The 21,758-nt window shown below is 37.0% G+C and overlaps 2 protein-coding genes across 4 annotated transcripts in view; one reads left to right on the top strand and one right to left on the bottom strand.

Moving 5' to 3' along the window:
* LOC113438507 (kelch domain-containing protein 3-like) overlaps window positions 1–18,865 on the bottom strand; it is a 68,517-nt gene extending 49,652 nt beyond the window's left edge. The window contains exons 1-6 of one of the 3 annotated variants that reach the window (XM_026703921.2): window positions 18,729–18,865; window positions 18,044–18,113; window positions 9,081–9,153; window positions 8,696–8,738; window positions 7,683–7,761; window positions 4,336–4,424 (exon numbers count right to left, since the gene is read on the bottom strand). In XM_026703921.2, the coding sequence (XP_026559706.2) occupies window positions 4,336–4,424; window positions 7,683–7,761; window positions 8,696–8,738; window positions 9,081–9,153; window positions 18,044–18,105 (346 nt within the window). In that variant the 5' untranslated portion in view covers window positions 18,106–18,113; window positions 18,729–18,865. The remainder of the gene's footprint in view (window positions 1–4,335; window positions 4,425–7,682; window positions 7,762–8,695; window positions 8,739–9,080; window positions 9,154–18,043; window positions 18,114–18,728) is intronic. The other 2 variants (XM_087926844.1, XM_087926845.1) reach the window with 2 other exon arrangements.
* Window positions 1–21,758, top strand: part of LOC113438506 (solute carrier family 71 member 2-like) — a 127,359-nt gene that overhangs the window by 56,626 nt on the left and 48,975 nt on the right. The window lies entirely within an intron of this gene.

The following is a 21,758-nucleotide window of genomic DNA, read 5'->3' as shown; positions in this document are numbered from 1 at the left end:
AAATACTATTGTTAGAAGAATAATTGGGGGGGAGGTGTTCTGTGAGCTGGGGTTGTGCAAGAACAAATCCCAGCTCTCAAGAACAAATCAAAAATGAAATCCAGACATACTGTGAGAGAAGGAGATTCATTTATTCCCAAAAGCAAAAGAGGTTGGTTTTGGGGGGTTGGCTACACAAAAATGAAGCCCAGAGACTTGGTTTCATAAGCAGGACTGGTCCTTGGTGTGGACTTGGTGCAGGGCATAGTTTGTGTATGTGCTCGTTCTAAAGTCTTTGTCCAAAGGTAATTGTCCTTCCTCTGCAGATTGAGGCGTTCCTGTCTTCGGCTTTGATCCTGAGGTGTTTATGAAATATGGAATGAAAGATTGCCCTCAGATATATAGATCCCTCCCTAGGTGTGGATTTATTGTGAGCATCTTCCTTTATCCTGAGGGGATCCCTGTCCCCCCAAAGGAGCCAGTGAGGTGCTAAAAGAGTGTTTGTGTGTGGGTAGATCAGAGGCCTTTTAACTTCCAACACTATATTACAAGAACTTACTTCCTTCCTTCCTTCCTTCCTTCCTTCCTTCCTTTCATCCATCCATCCATCCATCCATCTATCCATCCATCCATCCATCCATCCATCCTCCCTCCTTCCCTCCCTCATCAAGACTGGTTGAATATTCTTCTTGCCAGATTATGCCAGTTGCTGTGCAATAATGTAAACCTGTATAAAGTCCAGGCCTGTCAAACTGGTGGCCTGTGGGCCGGCTGTGTCACACACAGGCCACATTCACCCCAGCTCTGCAAAGGCAAAAAATGTCATGATATGTCATGATACATTATGTGACATGATTGAGTTTGATACCCATGGGTAGACTATGGATTAGGAGCAATCTGATATACTGTTAAGCAGTGCTACCAGACAAAATATGAAAAGGATTACAAAGCAATTAAGAACTCTGAGGTTCTACACTCAGCAACATTAAATTTTATAATTACTCTCTGATGATTCACAGATATTCATTGCAGGGACTATTATCTACATGTCTGCCCCCTCTCTCTACATATTATACCATCTTGTTCTGCAACTCCTCAGAGTAGAAGCCCTGATCTCCTTGTTCCCTTTAGAGCAAGGGTCTTCAAATTCGGCAACTTTAAGACTTGTGAACTTCAACTCCCAGAATTCCTGAGCTAACATGACTGGAGGAGGAATTCTGGGAGTTGAAGTCCACAAGTCTTAAAGTTGTCAAGTTTGAAGACCCTTGCTTTAGAGGGCCTCTCCCCATTGTTGAATGAAAGTATTATCCACTCCTCCTTGGGTCTACAGAAAATTACTCCAGCATGACATTTTGTGATCCCTTGTCGAAGCCTATCCTGCCTCTATAGCCTCTGACTTATTGCTTAAAGATACTATTGTGATTATATTTGCACAGTGCATAATTACTAAAGCAATGGTGTGTGTGTGTTATGTGTGTGTGTGAGTGACAATCTTGAAGTATGTTGAGTCACTAGCAGCACAATTTCTCTTCTTTCTTTACATGCATTAATATTTACATCAGACATGTCAATAAATCTCTGCTCTCCAGAAATCCAGCCCTGTATTCAGTAGCTAATTGCAGCCATTCCAAGGACACTGAGTAGTTTTTATTATAGATATGAAAAGAGTACCATTTGTGCAAAAGTTCAGTAATGTATTATACATTTATTCTATGTTTACAAGTGATTCTGTCTTGTCTAGTCTTTACCTAACCAGTATTAGTTTTTATAATTTAGACAACAGATTATGACTTCCAGATTCTCCCATATTTTATTTGGGAGGAAACAGTGGAGAAGAATTAGCCTTGTCTTTTCAGTGTTATGCTATTTCAGCCTGTTATGCAATACACCATTACATAATTTTAATGTTAGAATATTTAAAGCTCCATTACTGGGACTTGCACCTTAGCAGAATGAGGGCAAATGAAACTTGTCATATGTGAGGAATGGCGTCTATGGATGGGGAGCTAGTATGATTGACTCCAGTGAAGTTTCCCAGGAAGAATAGAACATATTTCAAAAAGGAGGCTGAGACAAGAGGAACCCCACCCAGAGCTGAACAGGAAATAGAAGAAGAAATTTAGGACAGTCACTCCCTAGAACCTCTCAGAACATATATGTTGGGGTGAGAGTAATAAGGGTTTAGTCTTAGATGTAAACAAATAAAGAATGGAACTTTGGCTGGATTGTTCTATGTTGTTCTTGGGCTGGACCTGATATCAGAGAACAGATGGAAGAAGATATACCCACATTAGCATGAGTGGACAAATGTCACTTTGTTCCCATCTGCTATTGATCATCTGATTCACTTCTAGTATAATGAGTGATGAAGAATAACAGATTGTATACATCTTTTAACTGCCACTTGTCATTGCCAGTTTAAATGAAAAATACTCTGTAATTGTAGCTGACATGAACCTGTGTACTCATGGGCTAGGCTGCAAATGAATGGGAATACAGATAAAAATATATAGATACAGAATGCAGAATAACAGGATAGGAAGGAATCTTGTAGGTCATCTAGTCCAACCCCTTACTCAAGCAGGAGACCTTATACCATTTTTGATGACTAGTTGTCTAGTGTCTTCTTGAAAGCCTTCAGTACCCACAACTTCTGAAGGCAAACTGTTCCATTGGTTGATCGTTCTCACTGTTAGAAAGTTTCTCCTTACTTCTAGGTTGAATCTCTCCTTGATCAGTTTCATTGTTCCTTGACTGGCGTTTGGGTGCTTTGGAAACTAGATTATCCCCCTCCTCTCTGTAAGTCTCTCAAATATTGGATCACTGCTATTATATCATTCATGGTCCTTATACTGCTATTATATCACTCGTGGACTAGCCATGCTCAGTTCTTGCAACTGTTCTTCATATGTTTTAGCCTCCAGTCCCCTAATCATCTTTGTTGCTCTTCTCTGTACTCTTTCTAGAGTCTCAACATCTTTTTTATAGATTGGGGACCAAAACTAGATGCAGTATTCTAGGTGTGGCCTTACTAAGGCTTTATAGAGTAGTACTAGTACCTCGTGTAATCTTGATTCAATCCCTCTGTTAATGTAATTTAGGATTGCATTAGTTTTTTTGGCTGCTGTTGCACACTGGTAACTCATATTTAATTGATTGTCCACTAGGATTCCAAGATCCCATTCACAGTTACTGCTATTAATCCAGGTTTCACCCAGTCTTTCCTAAGTGTAAGATTTTACTTTTCTCTACATTGAATTTCATTTTATTAGAGAAGGCCCTGTGTTCAAGTCTGTTGAAATTCATCTGGATCTTGAGCCTATCATCTAGAGTGTTCCTACTAGCTTAGTATCATCTGCAAGTTTGATAAGCTCCCCTTATCAAATTGTCAGGTTATGTTTGTTCTGCTTCTTCTAACTGATCAAGAACTGCTGTTAATCAGGGATAGTCCATTATGGCTGAAATGTTTACATTTGCTGAATTCCAAAATACCTTAATATCACTAGGATGGTGGAAGGTCCTCAAAAAGTTCTGTCAAAACCTCCACACATATAATGTTGTATAAGAGCTCTGAGAGAATCTATATTTGCTTCTCAAAAGGTAGCTTTTGGCACAAAAGGTGTTTATTTGCATTGCAAAGTCTGACAACTATTGCCAAAATTAGGACCTGCATGAGGCCCATAGAAGATTAAAGCATTTACTTTTCTGGAACAAATCAGGCTAAAGTTGGATCTAAGGTACAGTGGATTATGAACTTACATTTAGAACTGAGTGAACCTTTTATTTGAAAAGTTCTCAGCAGGGAATCTAAACTTGGAGTCAAATCACCTTCAGTGAGCAAAGATATATCTAAAAGAGAGTTGTTTTTAAATGAGATACATTCCTTTCAGCTCTCTAGGTGCCATGAGAAAGTAAGCTCCAAAGCTTTGTGTCATAGATCTAATCAAAGGGCATTCGTCTTTCATTTGCTCAATCACTCTGTAATGTATCTGTGCAGAATGAGCTCCAATTTCCCATGAATAGAAAGAATAAGAGGGATACTGTAAGTTTTGAAACAGGTCTCAATACAAAATCAGATTTTGGTTTAAAACTTGTTTTAATTTTAAAAGGTTCAGGCCATTCAACAAAGAATCATTACCTATAGGGATGCTATAGACATGTAGCAAATACTAGTTTTATAAAATGGATGGGATCATCAGAAGCCACCCTGTTGAATTGTCATTGCTGATCCTATGTAATAATGTATTAGGATAAGAAATGGTTGTGTGTTTTTTTTACAAAACATGAGCAAGAATTCTTCTGACTAGCCATTAACTAAATGAACTATAAATCCTGGGAAATTTATGTTTTACTCACCAAGATCAAAAACATAGACTCCTGGAAGGCAATACTCAGCATTCTGGCTTGAACAACCTCCAAATAAATATATCTTGCCTTTTACTACACTATAAAGCAAAGTTGAAATGTTAAAGTCATCCATAAAACTTCTCCCCGCCCCATGGTTAGAATTTTCTGCAGAAAAATATACCCTTGGTTGCTAAAAAAATATTGCTAACCTGTAATATTTTTCATCACACAGTTATATCAATAATCTAATTTGGAAGTGGAGAAGCTTTTTGGACCTCAACAATCAGGAGTGCTGGCCGGATTCCACGATGTGCCTCCAAAGCTGCCCAGCTAATGAATGTTAGGAAGAACTGAGAATTATGATAATATGGGTGTATTTCCAGGCTGTTTCTAGCTTCATCAGCTAGGCAATGGAATCAGGTGAGAAGCAGGGAGGGGACAAGGGCTATATGGAAGCCAGCTGAGGGCTACAGGTCATTTGTAGATCATAGGAGGCCCAAATCTACATTCTGTTTTTTATTTTGGTGCAGATTATATTTCTATAAATAGTGTTTTTATAGCTTGGGTGTGTGTTTACCCATGCATGGTCTTGAGAACTTCTAGAAGAATCAGAATATATGAATAAAAGTGACCAATTCAATACATAAATAAACTGTAACGGATTCCCCCCCACCACACACACAATTAGATCAGTAGATGGGTTCCCAAAGAGAATTTTTTCTTAAAAACTAAGGGAAAAAAGGGTGGTTGATTCCATAAGGAATTACATGGCATGAAGAAAGCAGTTGGAAAACAGCTGTATTGTTATTGCGGATGAAGTGAAATATTTATCTCTTGAGAAAGTGGGTAAATATGTTAAATTGTATACTATCTCACCTCACTCTCACACATTTTCTAAAGTATAAAGCTATGCTTGTGTATTGAAAGAAACAGGCCAAATGGAAGCAGAATTATAAAATTGGAGGTAAGGAACAGGGATGAATTACACATGAAAATTACTTTCTGATCTTGGTGGTTTGGTGGTGGTTTGAAGCATTTAATGTGTTCATTTAATGTGTCATTCTTTTCCTTAGCAAAAGAAAAGTTTATGTTCAGCAGTATCAGTTCCAGGCAATTTGATCTATGCCACACCACAATCACCTGTTCAGGAAAGGCTTGTAGTGATATGAGCATTACAGAGACCATCTGAACATGGACAACTTATGGTGTTTGTCATGTGGAACTACCTATAGAAATCTATATAGCCATATCTAATAATGGAAATATTCCCCAGAGGTCATTGGACATTTTATAATTGTGTAAGCCAACCAGTGTTTAATGGAGTGGTCAGCTTATTGTTATTTCTAAGCATACCTTCCTAGGTATTTTTAAATTTCTCTATCAAAAAATACAAATCCATATCCACTGTTTTTTTCTAGTTCATTTGGAGGGATGGGTGGGACATGAAATTCCTCATATGGCTTATCTCATATAGCAGGGGTGTCAAACTGGTGGCCCATAAGCCAGATGCATCATGCGCAGGCCACACCCACCCCAGTTCTGCGAAGGGAAAAAAACATTGCAAAACATCACGTGATGGCAACATGACATAGTGAGCTTGACACCCATGTCATACAGTTTGTAGAACCCAAGTTTGTAGAACTTTGATCATTCTTGGTTTTGCCATACTAGAGTTGGCAAAGAAATGCATGATGTTTGGAAATCCATATACTCCCTAATAAATTCATAAGTGGAGAATAACAACTCCAGGATCTAGATGTTAAACATTTCCTAAGCCAAATAAGATATGTTTTCAAACATTCACATGAAATAAGATATACTCTAGCCATTTTATCCAAAATGGGCTTTTGTAGAGGAAAAAAGCTCCATGAAGCTTCTAAAGAAATAGTTCATTTTCACTACATGCCAATATTGACATATCCACTGTAAGATGAATCAATTAGAGCAAACAAGTAACGATTTTATTATAATCTAATATACCTTGTTCTCTTTACCAAAGAACAAGGTCCATTTATCATAATGGCATTACTCTGGAGAAAGCTTGAAGAGGTTCCATTTCAACTCCCTGCACCCAAGATTCAATTGAAATTAACTTAGACCAAAATTGATTATGGGTTTTCTGACCATTCAGTAACTAGCATTTTTTGCTTTTGTTTTTACATATTTGAATGCTGAAAAAAATGAATTGAATCGAATAACAGAGTTGGAAGGTACCTTGAAGGTCTTCTAGTCCAATCCCCTGCTCAGGCAGGATACCCTATACATTTCAGACAAATAGTTGTTCAATCCCTTCTTAAAAACTTCTAGTGTTGGAACATTCACAACTTCTGGTTAATTGCTCTGTCAGGAGATTTCTCCTTAGTTCTAACTTGCCTCTCTCCTTCATTATAATAGGAGAGAAACTACGTAGACAATATCAAGCTAATGGCCTTTAGAATTTCGTAGCCTTCAAGCTGCCTGAAGATAATGGGAATTTAAAGTCAATCTGACACAAAATCTGGCTACTAGGGGTATTAGAATCCCCTAGTATTAGAATATTCCCAGCTTGAGCACAGAGACAGTACAATGCCCATAGCTGAAATCCACAAGAGCTTTCCCTATATGGGAAATTGTATTAAAATTGTACTGTTATGGATGACAGTGAAGGATGGATATCCATGCACAATCATAAATATGGATTCCTTACCAAGAACTGAGATAAACTGAGAGCTAAGTTTATCATGTTTATCAGCTGAGATAAACTATTTGGTGCAATACAAACTCTTTGGTTTATATTGCACCAGATGGATTCCTTACCAAGAACTAATTAGCTGAGATAAACTATTTGGGGCAGTACAAATGAATGGATAATACAATGAAACATCTTGGAATTTATTTATGTTTACCTATAATTGAATTCATTTTAGCTTCAGTAGTACTTTTGTAGAAAGTATTTGTGCTTTCCTTTTATGTTGAACTCAAATTGCATGAAACCAATGCTGCAGGATAGCCTTCTGCAATGCAGTGCCCTCAACGTGCTGGAAAATTTTCATGTAACAACAACAGGTGGCCTACTTAATTGCCACCAACTTTTTCTAGCTCTTTGGTGTTTTAAACCAGGTGTGGCTAAGATGGTCTCCTTCTGCATATATGGCCAGTACCTAAATAGAAAGTACTAAATCAGAAGCAATATAAAGTAAGATTTCTGATTTTCTGTGCTATGAAACTCAGAATGTATAAAACTCAGTTTACATCCAAAAAAGGGCACATATTGCTAATCTCCTTTACTTTGATCTTGTAAAATAATCTAGTTTATTTTTATATCTCAGTACCAAGAAATGATGGATATTTTTTCTTTTTCTGAATTGCTTACTTACCTAAGTGAATGCCCTTGTCGTGGGCAGGGAATGTGACCATCCTGTGGTATCCTTTCCCATGTCAAATCAGTTAGAGTAACTAAAAATTAGGAGATATATGAGATTACCGTCATCATCATTAAATACATGATTATATATTTATACAGGTGGAGGTGTATACACCAACAAAAAGTGCTAGTATTTAAATAAGATTTCCAAATCTAAAGAAAAGATTGTGATGCAAGTTCACACAGTTATTTCCCTCTAAGGAAAGCAAGAGTAAATGTTTCATTTGTAAAAGTCCACATTTTTATATTGCAGTATATGAAAAGGCTGACTATTCTTATTTATAGAAGAAAGTATCTGATTTCCAAAGAAACTGATGGTTGCTTCCGAAAGAATACAGAGGCATCTGCAGGCTCCACCTTTCATTAAAATGACAAAAACTGCAACGCATTGCTATACACAAATGGCACAACGTATGAATTCAATTGCTTTAAAGCATAATGTGTTTGAATTAGTCTAAGCTTGGCATTTATTCATTTAATTTGTGTATCAATTGACTCCTAACATGCTGCATGAAACTAGACATTATATTTACAAACCATAGTTTATGGTTGAGCGTGTTGTATATTAATTCATGCTTTGGACGTTTATTCAAAAAATCTTGGTTAAAACAATGTGAGTCAAGGAACAAGTTATTGAACTAATATGAGTCAAGAACCAAGTTCTTGATTGTACTAAATCAAGTCCCCTCCCCCTCCCCCTCAAACCTGCAGAAGACACAGTCTACAGACACATGATGTATTTTTGGACAATTTTTATATTAGGAATGTGTATAGGAGAAATACTGGCATTACTTGCAAACTATTCCATCTTCTATTGTTTAGAATTAAAATTCCACTATTTCATAATGATAACCCTTTTTCTGCATTACAAATAACTGCTCTATTACAGTGAAAGATGTGTAACTCCAAAGAGAGAAATAAACTCCTAAACATGCTGCCTGCTAGAAAAGATGAATAGTATCTCACTTGTCAACATGTAGAAGTCATTGAAATATGTTGGTTGATCATCCTGAAAAAAAAAAGAAAGAGACTGAACTTGTTTTATTCAAAGGCCATCAATATTGTCATCTAGACAAGGAAAGATTTTAAAATTAAAGTGTAGTTTAACTCTCTTGAGGAAGTTGCATTAGAAATAATAGCCAAACAATTGTCTAGACAGAAGCAGCATCATATCTATGAGATATTAATAGACAATAACCAGAATGTTGTGATTCTTAAGCTCAGTGACAGGAGAGAGAAGATTTTATCCAACAGTAAAAAGTGGATGAGGCATGCAATTTATCACAGCTTGAGAACTGATGCCAAATAGTGATCAAATTAACAAGAGATAACAAAGAAAACTGGTACTTACAGAAGTATTATAAAAGGAGCAGCCCCCAAATATAAATGCTATATTTCCAGCCATTGCCAATGCATGTCCATGTCTAAATAGTAAATCAAACAATGATAAGTATTATGGGACACTTTCATAACATTGGCTCTATTCACTTTCACTGGACAGAGAGACCAGCCGTATTGCTATGCCTGCCTAACACAGATCCTCCCACAGAGCTGAACAAGTCGCTCCATTTCTCATAGCTGCAAACACTCTAAGGCTGCTTCCTCACAAAAGCCACAATTACAAACATTTATTCCCCCTCTTCTTTCTTGTGTACCTTCATCTCTCATGTTCCTCAAACATGGTCTATGGCAGTGGTCGCCAACCAGTGAGCCGGGGACCACTGGTGATCTGTGAAAATTTTTTGGTGGTCCGCAGAGAAATCTCACCCCCAAAACACCCCCCAAAGCAATTAATCCAGGCTGCTCAGGAACACATGGATGCACCACCCACATGGCCCACGGGAACACAAGGCTTGCGTTGCTTGCATTGCGAACAACACGAGGTAGTGAGGGGATAGGGGGAACTTGCCCCACGTGCCTGGCCTGACCACCGGGCTGCTTCTTTCCACTTCTTCCTTCTTCTGCTTTTGGCTGCATGCAAGGAAAGCAGCAAAAGTCTTTCTTTCTCTCTCCCAAACTCTGCCAGAAATGACTCTTTGGGACCCTGCAAGGCATCCTGCTCCAAGAGGCTGCGCTGGTGGGACAAGTTTCACAAAGACTCATTTTCGGCAGAGTTTGGAGGAGAGAAGGAAAGACTTCTGCTGCTTCTGTTACTTTCCTTTCATGAAGCCAAAAGTCTCTCTCTCAACACCCCCCCCCCAAGAATGGAACTGGAGACAGTATCCTGTGATCCCAAATAAAGAACGAACAATTGGTAAGAAAAAGGGGTGGGGGATTTTTCTGCAGACATTTGGGGGGATTTTCCCAGAGTCTCTGGTCAGCAGGACTTAAAACTATGAGTTTGGTGGTCCCTGAGGTCCAAAAGGTTGGCGACCCCTGGCCTATTGGGTACCAGCAGAACAATGTATGGCTGAAGATGCTGGATGCATGCTTTCTTCAAGCACGTTTTTGCTGGATATTTTTGTAACCCCCAAAATTGGCAATCATCACAATTCAGTGAGTCCTATAAATATGGTGGGACTTTCTTTTGCATTCAAATTAAGTGATATGAGCTACACTGTAAGGTAAAGATTTCCTAGAACCCCCCCCTTTTTTTTAAAAAAAGAAGAAAGCAGATTTGATGTGCAACATTTCTTGTTGTTTGTTATTTTATTGATACAAATTCAGGATATTTCCATACTTGAGTGAAGATGTCATTATACTGCTTTGCATCATCATCATCATCATCATCATCATCATCATCATCATCTCTTTATTTGTCTCCATCATGTGAAAACCTCCCCTCCACCAAATGAAATATATAATTCTACCTCCCTGTCACTTAAATAAGATGGACTTGGTTATATATAGCATGAAATTACAGAAATTAAAGAAATTGAGTCAAATATGTTATTCACATATCAACAATCACAACAATAATCCAATCAGTTTCTAAGTTGCAGTTCTTACTCAATTTGTACTGTTTTCTGGAATATGGAGTTATGTAATAATTATTCATTACCTTTCTTTAACCTAATGCTGATTTTTAAAAAATAAGAGTAAAAAAATAAAAATAATAAGCTCCTCAAAATTCCAGTTGGTTACTCCAATAGAGACTTATGGAAGTGTAAACATAAATATTAAAAGCAAAATCCAAAAATGCAATGAATATATTAAAATATCAACCTAGAAGGGTGAGAACCAGTCAGAAAATTAACCAAAGTCAGGAGAAGCCATAGGAAAGAGACAGACCAAGAAAGTTAGGACCAGATCACTAGATGGAACTCATCAGTCAGTGTGGACATCAAATCAACTTCACAGGAGAAAGCAACAAAGTTGTGGTTATAGTTTTCTTTCCAAACTGGATGTAAAGGATTTGGCAGATTTTTAAAAAATATTTGCAAATGTATAGGTTAGGGAAAGCAGAAATACTGCATTAATTACCGAGGCAAGCAGCCAAATTTAAATTATCTTGCATCAGATCTTTCAACCTATTAATATGCATTTCTGTCCCCTAGAGAGAGCTGGCAGGAAGTACTTGGCACACTTTGCACTGCCCTGATGGTTAAACTCTATTTGGCCACAGCAATGAGGCTGGGGATTGGATATAACTTCAAAGTTTTAAGGAACAATTTATGGGTGCCAATTGACAGAGCCTTCAGCTACATTTCTTTTCCCAGCCAGTGGAACCCGTCAGTCAGAAACACCACCACAATTGCTGTGCTTAATAGGTAATGTGATGGGATTTGGACAACTATGGAAAAGCACTTAAGACAAAGCTTTTAGTCACTTTTCAAGTTGTCTGAATGACAGATTGTGAGCATAGACATCTGTATAGTTGAACTGTTACTTGGGCTGATTTTGAACAGACTCTTTTAACACTCTTCTAAAAAGTACAGGTAGTCCTCTACTTAAGACCACAGTTGAGCCTAAAATTTCAGTTGCTAAGCAAGACTGTTAAGTGAGTTTGGGCCTATTTTACGACCTTCCTTGGCACAGTTGTTAAGTGAATCACTGCAGTTGTTAAATTAGTAACACTGTTGTTCAGTGAATCGAGCTTTCTCTATTGACTTTGTTTGTTAGAAGGTCGCAAAAGGTGATTACATGATGCCTGGACACTACAACTGTCATAAATATATGCAACTGACTCATAAATAAATAGGAGGCAGTTGCAAAGTGTCTGAATTTTGCAATCACACGACCATAGGGATGCTGCAATGGTTGTAAGTGTGAAAAATGGTCATAAATGTTCAGTGCTGCTGTAACTTCGGTCACTAAATGAACAGTTGTAAGTTGAAGAATACCTGTACTGGGGTAGTTATTTTATACACATGTGGTACTTTTTGGGAAACCCACATCCAGAAAACAGATCAGATGCAGGTTACACACACAGCAAAGAGATATGTATTGAAGTAGAAGGGAATTCCTTCTTTGCTTCATCTTGTACTTTGCCTCTATGTATGCAGTGTATTAATTGGATGCGGAGAGAATTGAAGATAAATGATCAGTATGTGCTGTAAAGGAATGGCAGAAGCAGCTGGGTGCATTTGGCTACACCTGTGAATTGTTACCTATTGCAATGGTATGTCAGTACTGGTAGCACCCATAAGTAGCCAGTGGAATTTGTAAAATGTCACAGGTATATGGAAAATGGTGCTCTTATACAGTAAAAAAAAATCACTAGAATGTAACACTGTGCAACCCCTTTGTTGGTAATAGATAGCATCAGAAAATTTGGAATATGCTTGTTTGTATAGAATCAGCAACAAACAACTAGCAGAACCTGGCTCTCATTCCTGATTTCAATCAATCAAGGCATCCCTTCATTTTCACAATGGCAGTTCTAATGCTTGTTTAAGAGAAAGCTAATATTGGGTTTAAAAGTTGGTTGAAGCGGTAAACCCATGTATGGAGCATGCATAATGTCTGGCTAGGCAGCACATGGGCAAATGCTTTCATGAGAGCAGGGTCTTTCTGATTGCCCGAAGGGCAACACTCAGTAACTGAAAGGCACTGCTCCCCTCTGAAGTGGTGGATGGAAAAATTTTTTTAAAAAAAAAAACACAAGTATGATCGGCTGAAAAGGCTCTGCCTGTGTGATTCTGGAGAGGTGGAAACCACAGAAGATGTTCTTCATTGCTCCTTTTACAGAGACACTTGAACCAAATTTACCCTCCCTCTGATTAGCAGTTATCCTGGCTGCTCATGCTGAGATGTTGCTCATACCTCGGGGTGTTAAACTGGGGGCCCATGGGCCAGATGTGTCACGTGCAGGCCATGCCCACCCCAGGTCCGTGAAGGGAAAAAAACGTTACAAGACATCACATGAAGGCAACCTGATGTGGCGAGTTTGACACCCGTGAACTGCCTTTTATGATAGCACATTGGTGGTAGGATTCAATTTTTTTCACTACCGGTTCTGTGGGCGTGACTTGGTGGGCGTGGCAGGGGAAGGATACTGTAAAATCTCCAGTCAGAGGTGATATTTACCGGTTCTCCAAACTACTCACAATTTCCACTACCAATTCTCCAGAATTGGTCAGAACCTGCTGAATATCACCTCTGGCAAATGTGGTTAGGTTTTGTATAGCAGCATGAAAGATCTGTTGGTCCTTTACGGGCCAAGTTCCTACTAGACAGACATATTCTATGTAACCTCAGATATTATCCTTTCTGTAACTTTACATATTATCACATTTTACTTAAATTTTAGATACTATACTTCCATGGAATTCTCAGTCATCCAGGTCATGGTTCCCCCAAAGGTGCTTTTTCAAAAGGCAATCGGACTTTCTTTGTTTTTCCTTGAAGATGTATCGCTTCTCATCCAAGAAGCTTCTTTGGAACAGAAGAAAGGAAAAACAAAGAAAGTCCGGCTGCCTTTTGAAAAAGCACTTTTGGGACAACCATGACCTGGATGACTGAAAATCTCCATAGACCAAAAATGTATAGTATCTACAATTTAAGTAAAATGTGATAATATGTAAAGGTACAAAAAGAACCTTTATATCTAAGATGTTTTATGATGTTCTGGACTCAAGAATTCTAGTCAGGTTGTTTTATAAATGTAGTTTAATTTAATTTTGTCTTCAATTTTATTTACTGTCTGCTAAAAGCACTCACAGAGCACTCATGGATACATTGCCTGTGCTGGTCAAAGAATGTAATAACCTACTTGAGTGACAAGGTTTCCTAGATTGGAATGGGCATGACTTAAAATGGGCCATGGAAGCAAGGCACATTCCAGCCCTTGACCTTGTCATTTCCGTTCTCATCAGCAAGATGTCATTTATGGTGCCCACAGCAGAATTTGAAGAGAAGGAAAATACTACTTTAAAACTACAATACAGGCAGTCCTCAAGTTCAAAGTTATAATTGAACCCCGAAATTATGGTTTTAAATCATGACGGTCATAAAGTGGATCACAATGTGACTGGACTTGATTTTATTACCCTTTTTTTTGAAAATTTTATTTGGGTTTTCACAAAAACAAAATACAAATAAAACATCTTTTTTGAAAATAGCATGGTCCCAGGTTATCACTTCTTCATACAGACACAAAACTCAATTTCATGCTCATTTTTATATTCTATTCCATATCTTATTACCGTTTTATATTTTCTACATAGTTTTTCCCATCTTTTAATTTTCTCAACTTTGTTTTAATTATCTCATCTCAATTCAAATCATTATATTTATAATTTTGTCTGTCCTGTTTCAATTTCACATTATCTTTTCTTATTAAGCAAATTTTTCCCTGTAGTTACCAATTAGAGTATGACACCTTTATATCCTTTAATTTTATCCATTCAAACTCTTATTTAAGCTTCAATGTATACCTTTAAGATTATAGCATTCAATATAATAGATAACTTCAAATTGAGTTCTGCTTGGTACATTCTTAAAATAGAGACTATATTCTTAAAAAGAAATTTATATACACACATCCCATTCCAATTCAATTCTATCATTAATATGCATTAAAATCTTAACATCTTTAACATTTCTTTTCAATTAAATATCCTACTTCCTTGAGAACACTTATAAACTTTCCATAGTTAATTCTTTTTTCCACATATTTCTCACTTATATTTTTATAAATCATTACTAATAATTAAAAATGTTCCCTTTTAATTCTCTCAATCATTTTAATTCATTTATTTATTAACAAACATCCCACTACATTACAGTAAATATTTTATCCATCATCATATTTTCTAAAATTATTTCTATTTGTAATATAACAATGCTATCTTATGTACCTTTGCAGAATCCCTTTTGCAATTAAATTTTCACCCATTATCTCTAAACAAGCTTATGGTTACAATCCTTATATCTTTTCTCTGTTTCTCCATTTCTTGTTTCTGTTTTTTACAACTTCTTTTCCTTGCCTTCTTCCCCCTCTTCGTCTCCCTCCCCTTTTTACCCCCTCATCTCTCTACTTCTAACTCTCTCATCTGTAATCCCCTCTTCTGTTGCTTTCTAATATTATACTTATCTTTCAAATTGTTCTTCTTTTTTCTAGTCTTGTTTTTTCTAGTCTTAAACCTTTCACTCTCTTTCCCCCCTTTTCTTTTTTCCCCCCACTTAAAATTATTTGATCATTAAAGATGGCTTCTTCTTTGTCCCAATCTTCTTGTTCTGCAAGCGTTTCTTGTTGCTTCTCATAGTTCCAGATCTCCATTTCTAAGAATTGAAACACGAAGCCAAAAGAACTTCTCCCTTCTTGTGCATCTTCTTTCCATTTTTTAAGTTCTGTTTTCAGTTCTTCTAAGAGTGATACCATTTTAAAAACTTTTAAACAACCACCCGGTTAATTTTAGTCATCTAGATGCAAAAACCAAAAATCACCAAATAATTCAAATAATCCAAGGCTGTTTCTACTTGCTTCTTTTTTCCACTTTCTCTTCCTAGGGTTCTATTATTTTGTTACCAAGTTTCAATTAAAATGTATCTTTGAGGAATCTTGTTAAAATTTCAGTGTAAGTTCCTTTTAATTACAGTTCCATCCCTTAATTCCAGGCAGTCTCCTCCATTTTTTCAGATCCTGCCCCTTTATTCTTTTTTTTCTCCTTTCCTCCTTTTAAAATCTTTTAAATGTCCAGAAATCTTTATTATCCTTTGACTTTTATTTTCAGCTTAGATGCCTATTAATGTCAAAGTGGATTTTTTTTCAATTTCTTGCTTAAGTCTCTTAGCAATCAGTATAAGGAAGGGAAGAAAAAAAAATGAATCCTTTCCCTTCTCTCTCTCCTTTGCAGCTTCAAAATCTTCTTTGGGAACAATGTTGTTAAGTTTAAATTCCAGGGCACCTTATTTGTTGCTTTTGCTGTTTGACCCGGTCAACCAAAATTTTCTCTTCTTATCTTCCTCCTGCACATTCTTTTCCAGTCGAGTTCTTCTTTGTGGTGGCCATTTCTGATCACCGCTACAACCGCCTTCGGGAAAGGGAGTAATGGCCAGCTGGGGAGGAGAGATGCAGCTCTCCTCAACCCTGCTGGCAGTCTCCCCCCTTTTCCAGTTTCTGGCAAAAATGCTATAAATCACAACGATATTACCGTGGGGCACTGCAAACAGCCATAAATGGGGGCCAGTTGCCAAGTACTCAAAATATCATGTGTGGGGGGATGGGGGGGGGCAATATTGGAACTTCAAAATCATCATAAGTAGGTATTTTAAGGATTCATTATAATTTCAAATGGTTAGTCAACCTGTTGATGAATATAACATTAAGCTGCCTCTGCAGCAGGTTAAGACTGAGTTGAAAAGTGCTATCACAGGGATAGACCCTCTAAAAACTGAGGCAGCTTTTTGCTGCAGTTCATGGGACATGAGGATAATGCTTTAGGGAAGTAGCCTAAGCTCCCTTTCACACTGCTGCCATCTCTTCTTGCCAAACCCTCCAAAGCTGTGTGAGGAGATCTGCAATCATTCAGATCTATTAAGAAGCAAAAACCTGCAAGCATTCCCTGAACTTCTACAGACCCTGTAGAAGAATAACAAAAACAGAATAAAACTTTACCTAGTAGTGAAGAAGATTAAATCACTTGTACATGATCCACATAAATATCTTTCTAGGTATAAACTTACTACACATTTCATGTATTTGTTCTGTCTGGAATAAAATAAAATTCTTGGCCCTTATGTGGGAAAGAACTGAAAATCCTTCAAGCTACCTTTCTCTTAAAAGACAGCAACAGAATGGCTGCAGACCAGGAGTCAGGAGGTGGCTTGAGTTGGAGTTTCCACAAACAAGGAAACAGATTGCCCATAGGCTTCATAGAATTGAAAGGCTCCAAACCAAACTTTTGGTTCTATACGATTTCAAAAATATCACAGCTGACCACAAAACTAAATTGGCTCGGCTGTTGAGGTTGTATAATCACAAGGAACTGGAATCATCTTAAAGCAATATAAACTTTAGCAGGAGCTAGAAATTTGTAGAGCCAAGACATTTCATTGTCTGCATTTCTTTTCCAGTTTGATGATATTGTCCTTCACACACAAAGTCTTTCTCTACATCATTCTCATTGGGAGAGAATAAAACATGAGGCATTGATCTGAAGTCTCTGCTGACCATTGGTAAATTTAATATTAAGAACAATGGCCGGTTATTTGGTTTCCAGATACATTTATGCATGGCTATCTCTTGATATGGCCATCTTCTTACAGTCAAGAATTGGGGGGAACCCAGGGAGATAATTTAAGCCTTATAAAATATATATAAGAAATAGGATGAAATATGTAAGAAATTAGCTGTTATTAATACAATTAACATATCTGCATGGTGTGATATTTGGAAGAAGTTTCATAACACTCTAAATTATACTCAGTTTTATAAAATCATACATTACATAAACACACACACAACATGCACACAAAACAATAGTACCATATATTATATACAAAATTATTATTAATAATACATATTATAGTATCAAAATAATACAATAACAAAATGTATAACTCTTAAGTTACACCCACGGACCAAGGATATTATGGAAGCTATACTGGCTTGGATGCACACATATACACTTTGTAGGTAAAACTGTTAATCAAGAAAATCTACACGTCACTGTTAAGACAACATTTTTAATTTTTAAAAGAGATTTCATATAGGCTATAAGAATAGTTTCCTAAAGCTATCCACAGTCATACTACCAGATCTTTATTCACAATAAACCTATTTATAAATTAAATTCTACTGCAAGGTAGCCAAGAAAAAGAAAGAGAAATGTAACAGTTCACTGAATACCTTTAATGCTATATTTCAGTATAATACAGAAACCTAAATTAATACTGTTTTCTGGGTTTTTTTAAACCACTGTGCCATACCTAGGAGTTGGAGGATTTCCAGTTACTTCCTTTTTAGTCCAGTATCCACTTGCAAATGCCATCTAAGAACCTGTATTTGGGGAAGAAAATAATGGATTATTCTGAGAGTATCTAATGGAATTTCAGTTGGTGTTCACTAATAAATATGAATTATGTCTGAGATGAAATCGACCAATGTGTATTTGGGAAATGCTTCCATTTATGAAAGTGACCAGGACCAACAAGTTTTTTTTCTCCATCTAAAATTCATTCCAGAAATTGTCCTGATTTTTAGAAGCAACTTTTATATGGAAGGAAGGGCAAGGTTGAACAACTGTAATCAGGAGATGGGAGGGACCAGATAAATCTTGTATTTCATCCTCTACCGTATCTTCAACTTTTACCAACATGGTCCATGCAACTCACATGGTCCATGAAACTCACAATATTTCTACCTGGCATGACCAAAGAGAAATTGTGGCTGGAAAATATGGCAGGAATGAACTTCAACATGTCTAAACATCATCAGCTGAAAAAGTATTATTGATTAGTAGAGTATTATCATATTCACTGAAATTGATAATAGTAACGGTTCTGTTGCAATCTTCCTTGTAATTTGTTTGTAAAAGTTCTCCAATAATGATAAAGCATGAAACAAAATTGAATTCCCTCTCCCTTTTATTTTTTTTCTCTGTGTTCTACTTACCACTGTGATTCTGTTTCTCTAGAAATGAAGGAATTAATATGTCTGCAACTTCAGTAAGCCTCCCAATTTTAATTTTACCAGTTTTATCAATCTCTTTACTTGCCCTGACTAACAGTTGCTATGGCACCAACATACACAGATTGAAATGCACACCTTTGTTGCCTTTATAATTCTGATTTATTTCCGGGTTATTTGAAGTCATGGCAACTCAAACAGACACTGACCATAGTGTACACTCAATACTCCCATCGTTCTGTCCTTCTCTAGCAAAAAACTATTGAATGTATGTATGGAAGATTGCCATTAAAGAAACAGTAAGCACATTTTAAAATAAAGGATTAATCTTGACTTTGCAAAGACTATAATCCTATAACTTCCATTTAACAGATTTAACAGATAATCAGAGTTGGAAGGGACCTTGTAGGTCATCTCATTCAACCTCCTGCCCAAATGGGAGACCCTACACCATTTCTGACAAATCGGCAGTCCAATCTCTTCTTGAAAGTCTCAAGTGATGGCGCTCCCACAACTTCCAAGGGCAAGCTGTTCCATTGGTTGATTGTTCTCACTGTCAGAAAGTTTCTCCTTATTTCCAGGTTAAATCTCTCCTTTTTCAGTTTCCATCCATTATTCTTTGTCTGGCCTACAGGCGCTTTAGAAAATAGCTTGACCCCTTCCTCCCTGTGGCAGCCCCTCAAATATTGGAAGACCACTATCATGTCTCCCCTGGTCCTTCTCTTTACTAGATTAGCCAAGCCCAGTTCCTGCAACCGTTCGTTGTATGTTTTAGCCTTCATTTCCCTAATCATCCTGGTTGCTCTTCTCTGTACTTAATGCAATTTAGCATTAGCTTTTTTGGCTGCTGCCGCACACTGCTGGCTCATATTTAGCTGGTTGTCCACTAAGACTCCAAGATCCCTCTTACAGTTACTGCTATTGAGCCTGGTTTCACCCAGTCTTTATGTGTACTTTTGGTTTTTCTTGCCTAAGTGTAGGACTTTACTTTTTTCTACATTGAATTTCATTATGTTAGATATGGCCCAGTGTTCTAGTCTGTCAAGATCCATCTGGATCTTGAGCCTATCTTCTTGGGTGTTAGCTATTTCTGCCAGCTTAGTATCATCTGCAAATTTGGTAAGTTCCCCTTCTATTCCCTCATCTAAGTTGTTAATGAAGATATTGAAGAGTACTGGGCCTAAGACGGAACCTTGTGGCACCCCACTGCTTACTTCCCTCCATGTAGACTTAGACCCATTAAGGACTACTCGTTGAGTACAGTTTGCCAGCCAGTTGCGAGTCCATTTAGTGGTTGTGCTATCTATTCCACTTTTTTCTAGCTTATTAAGAAGTAGGTTGTGGTATACTTTGTCGAATACCTTGCTGAAATCTAAATATATTATGTCCACAGTATTTTGCTGGTCTACTAATTTAGTCACTTTGTTGAAGAATGAAATAAGATTGGTTTGGCATGATCTGTTTTTAACAAACCCATGCTAACTGCTAGTTATTACTTTATTTGTTTCTAGATGTTTGCAGATCTGTTTTTTTAGTATCTTTTCCAGTATCTTCCCGGGTATTGATGTTAGGCTGATTGGTCTATAGTTTCCTGGGTCTGTTTTTTTTTCCTTTTTTGAAGATGGGAACCACATCAGCTTTTTCCCAGTCCTCTGGTAGTTTCCTGGTGCTCCAGGATTTTTGAAAGATATGGTGCAGTGGTTCTGAGATGACCTCTGCCAGCTCCTTTAAAACTCTGGGATATAATCTATCAGGCCCCGGTGATTTGTTTTCATCAAGATCAGGCAAGTGTTCTCTTACTATTTTTTTTGCTTATTTTAACTTTTATTTCTGGTCTGCCTTTTATAGCTATGTTTTTGGTGGGTTGAGCTATAGTTTCTTTTTGTGTGAAGATGGATGCAAAGAATGAGTTAAGCAGTTCTGCTTTCTCTCTGTTGCCTGTTACTTCCTTGCCATCTTCTCTCTTTAGTGGATCGACTGTTTCCTTGATTTTTTTCTTGTTATTTATATGTTGGGAGAAACTTTTTTTTTAATTATCTTTGACTTTTGTTGCAAGTCTTTGTTCGTTCTGAGCCTTTGCTTTCCTGACTTTGTCTTTGCAGATTCTGGCTATCTGCTGATATTCTGCCTTAGTTGTATGTCCTTCTTTCCATTTTTTTGTACTTGTCCTTTTTTTCTTTCAATTTGCCAGAGAGATCTTTGCTCAGCCATGCTGATTTCTTCTTGGATTTCTTGACACTATAGATTAGCCCAATGTGAGTAAGGCCTCCATGACAGAAAAGAGATGATATTTTTACGCATTTTTTTTCTGTTGACTTTCCAGTCAATAAATTAGAGTAAAATGAACTTATCCCTGTCCCACAAAGCCATATTTTGTTTCTAGCAGACTAATTTTGGTGAAACATATCTAGGAAAAATCAAATTATTGCAAAGCTTTTATGGTTCCTTTTTAGAGGGAAGATAAAACAATGTTTACTGTCATCATAGTCCAAACACAACCCATCCATTCATACTTCTATTTACCATATATAATTAATCCTTGAAGACAGTGATTTCTCGCCTGTGCCCCATGAAATTGTCCGTATCTTTACCCATCTCATGAATGAAAAAGGCTGAAGTCATATGCAGGCATAAGCAATACTTTTTTCTGGACTCAAGGCAAACTTCTCAGATGAGCCTCACAATCTCAACATTAGTCACGTTACATTAAAATAAATAAAACTGTACCCTGCAGAAGAGCTTCCAGGAAGGGGAACATAGTGTGCTCCTACAGTAGAGTTCCAAGGTCTTTGAATGTTAACTCTACTCAAGCAGTGTGTAAGGGTAAACAAAATAAACTGAGGACAAACAAGCAATATAGGCAGATGGGACAATTATTATTATTATTATTATTATTATTATTATTATTATTATTATTATTATTATTATTATTATTATTATTTGAAGGGATAGCAATGATTTTATTTCTGGTTCTGGATTGCTCTGAATTTTTGACCAAAAGGGAGGGGGGAGATG

Source organism: Pseudonaja textilis, chromosome 2 (genome assembly GCF_049901715.1).
Source record: "Pseudonaja textilis isolate UNSWEBS1 chromosome 2, rPseTex1.2, whole genome shotgun sequence".
In the NCBI taxonomy this organism is placed as follows: Eukaryota; Metazoa; Chordata; class Lepidosauria; order Squamata; family Elapidae; genus Pseudonaja; species Pseudonaja textilis.
This window is presented reverse-complemented; position numbering and strand designations above follow the sequence as displayed.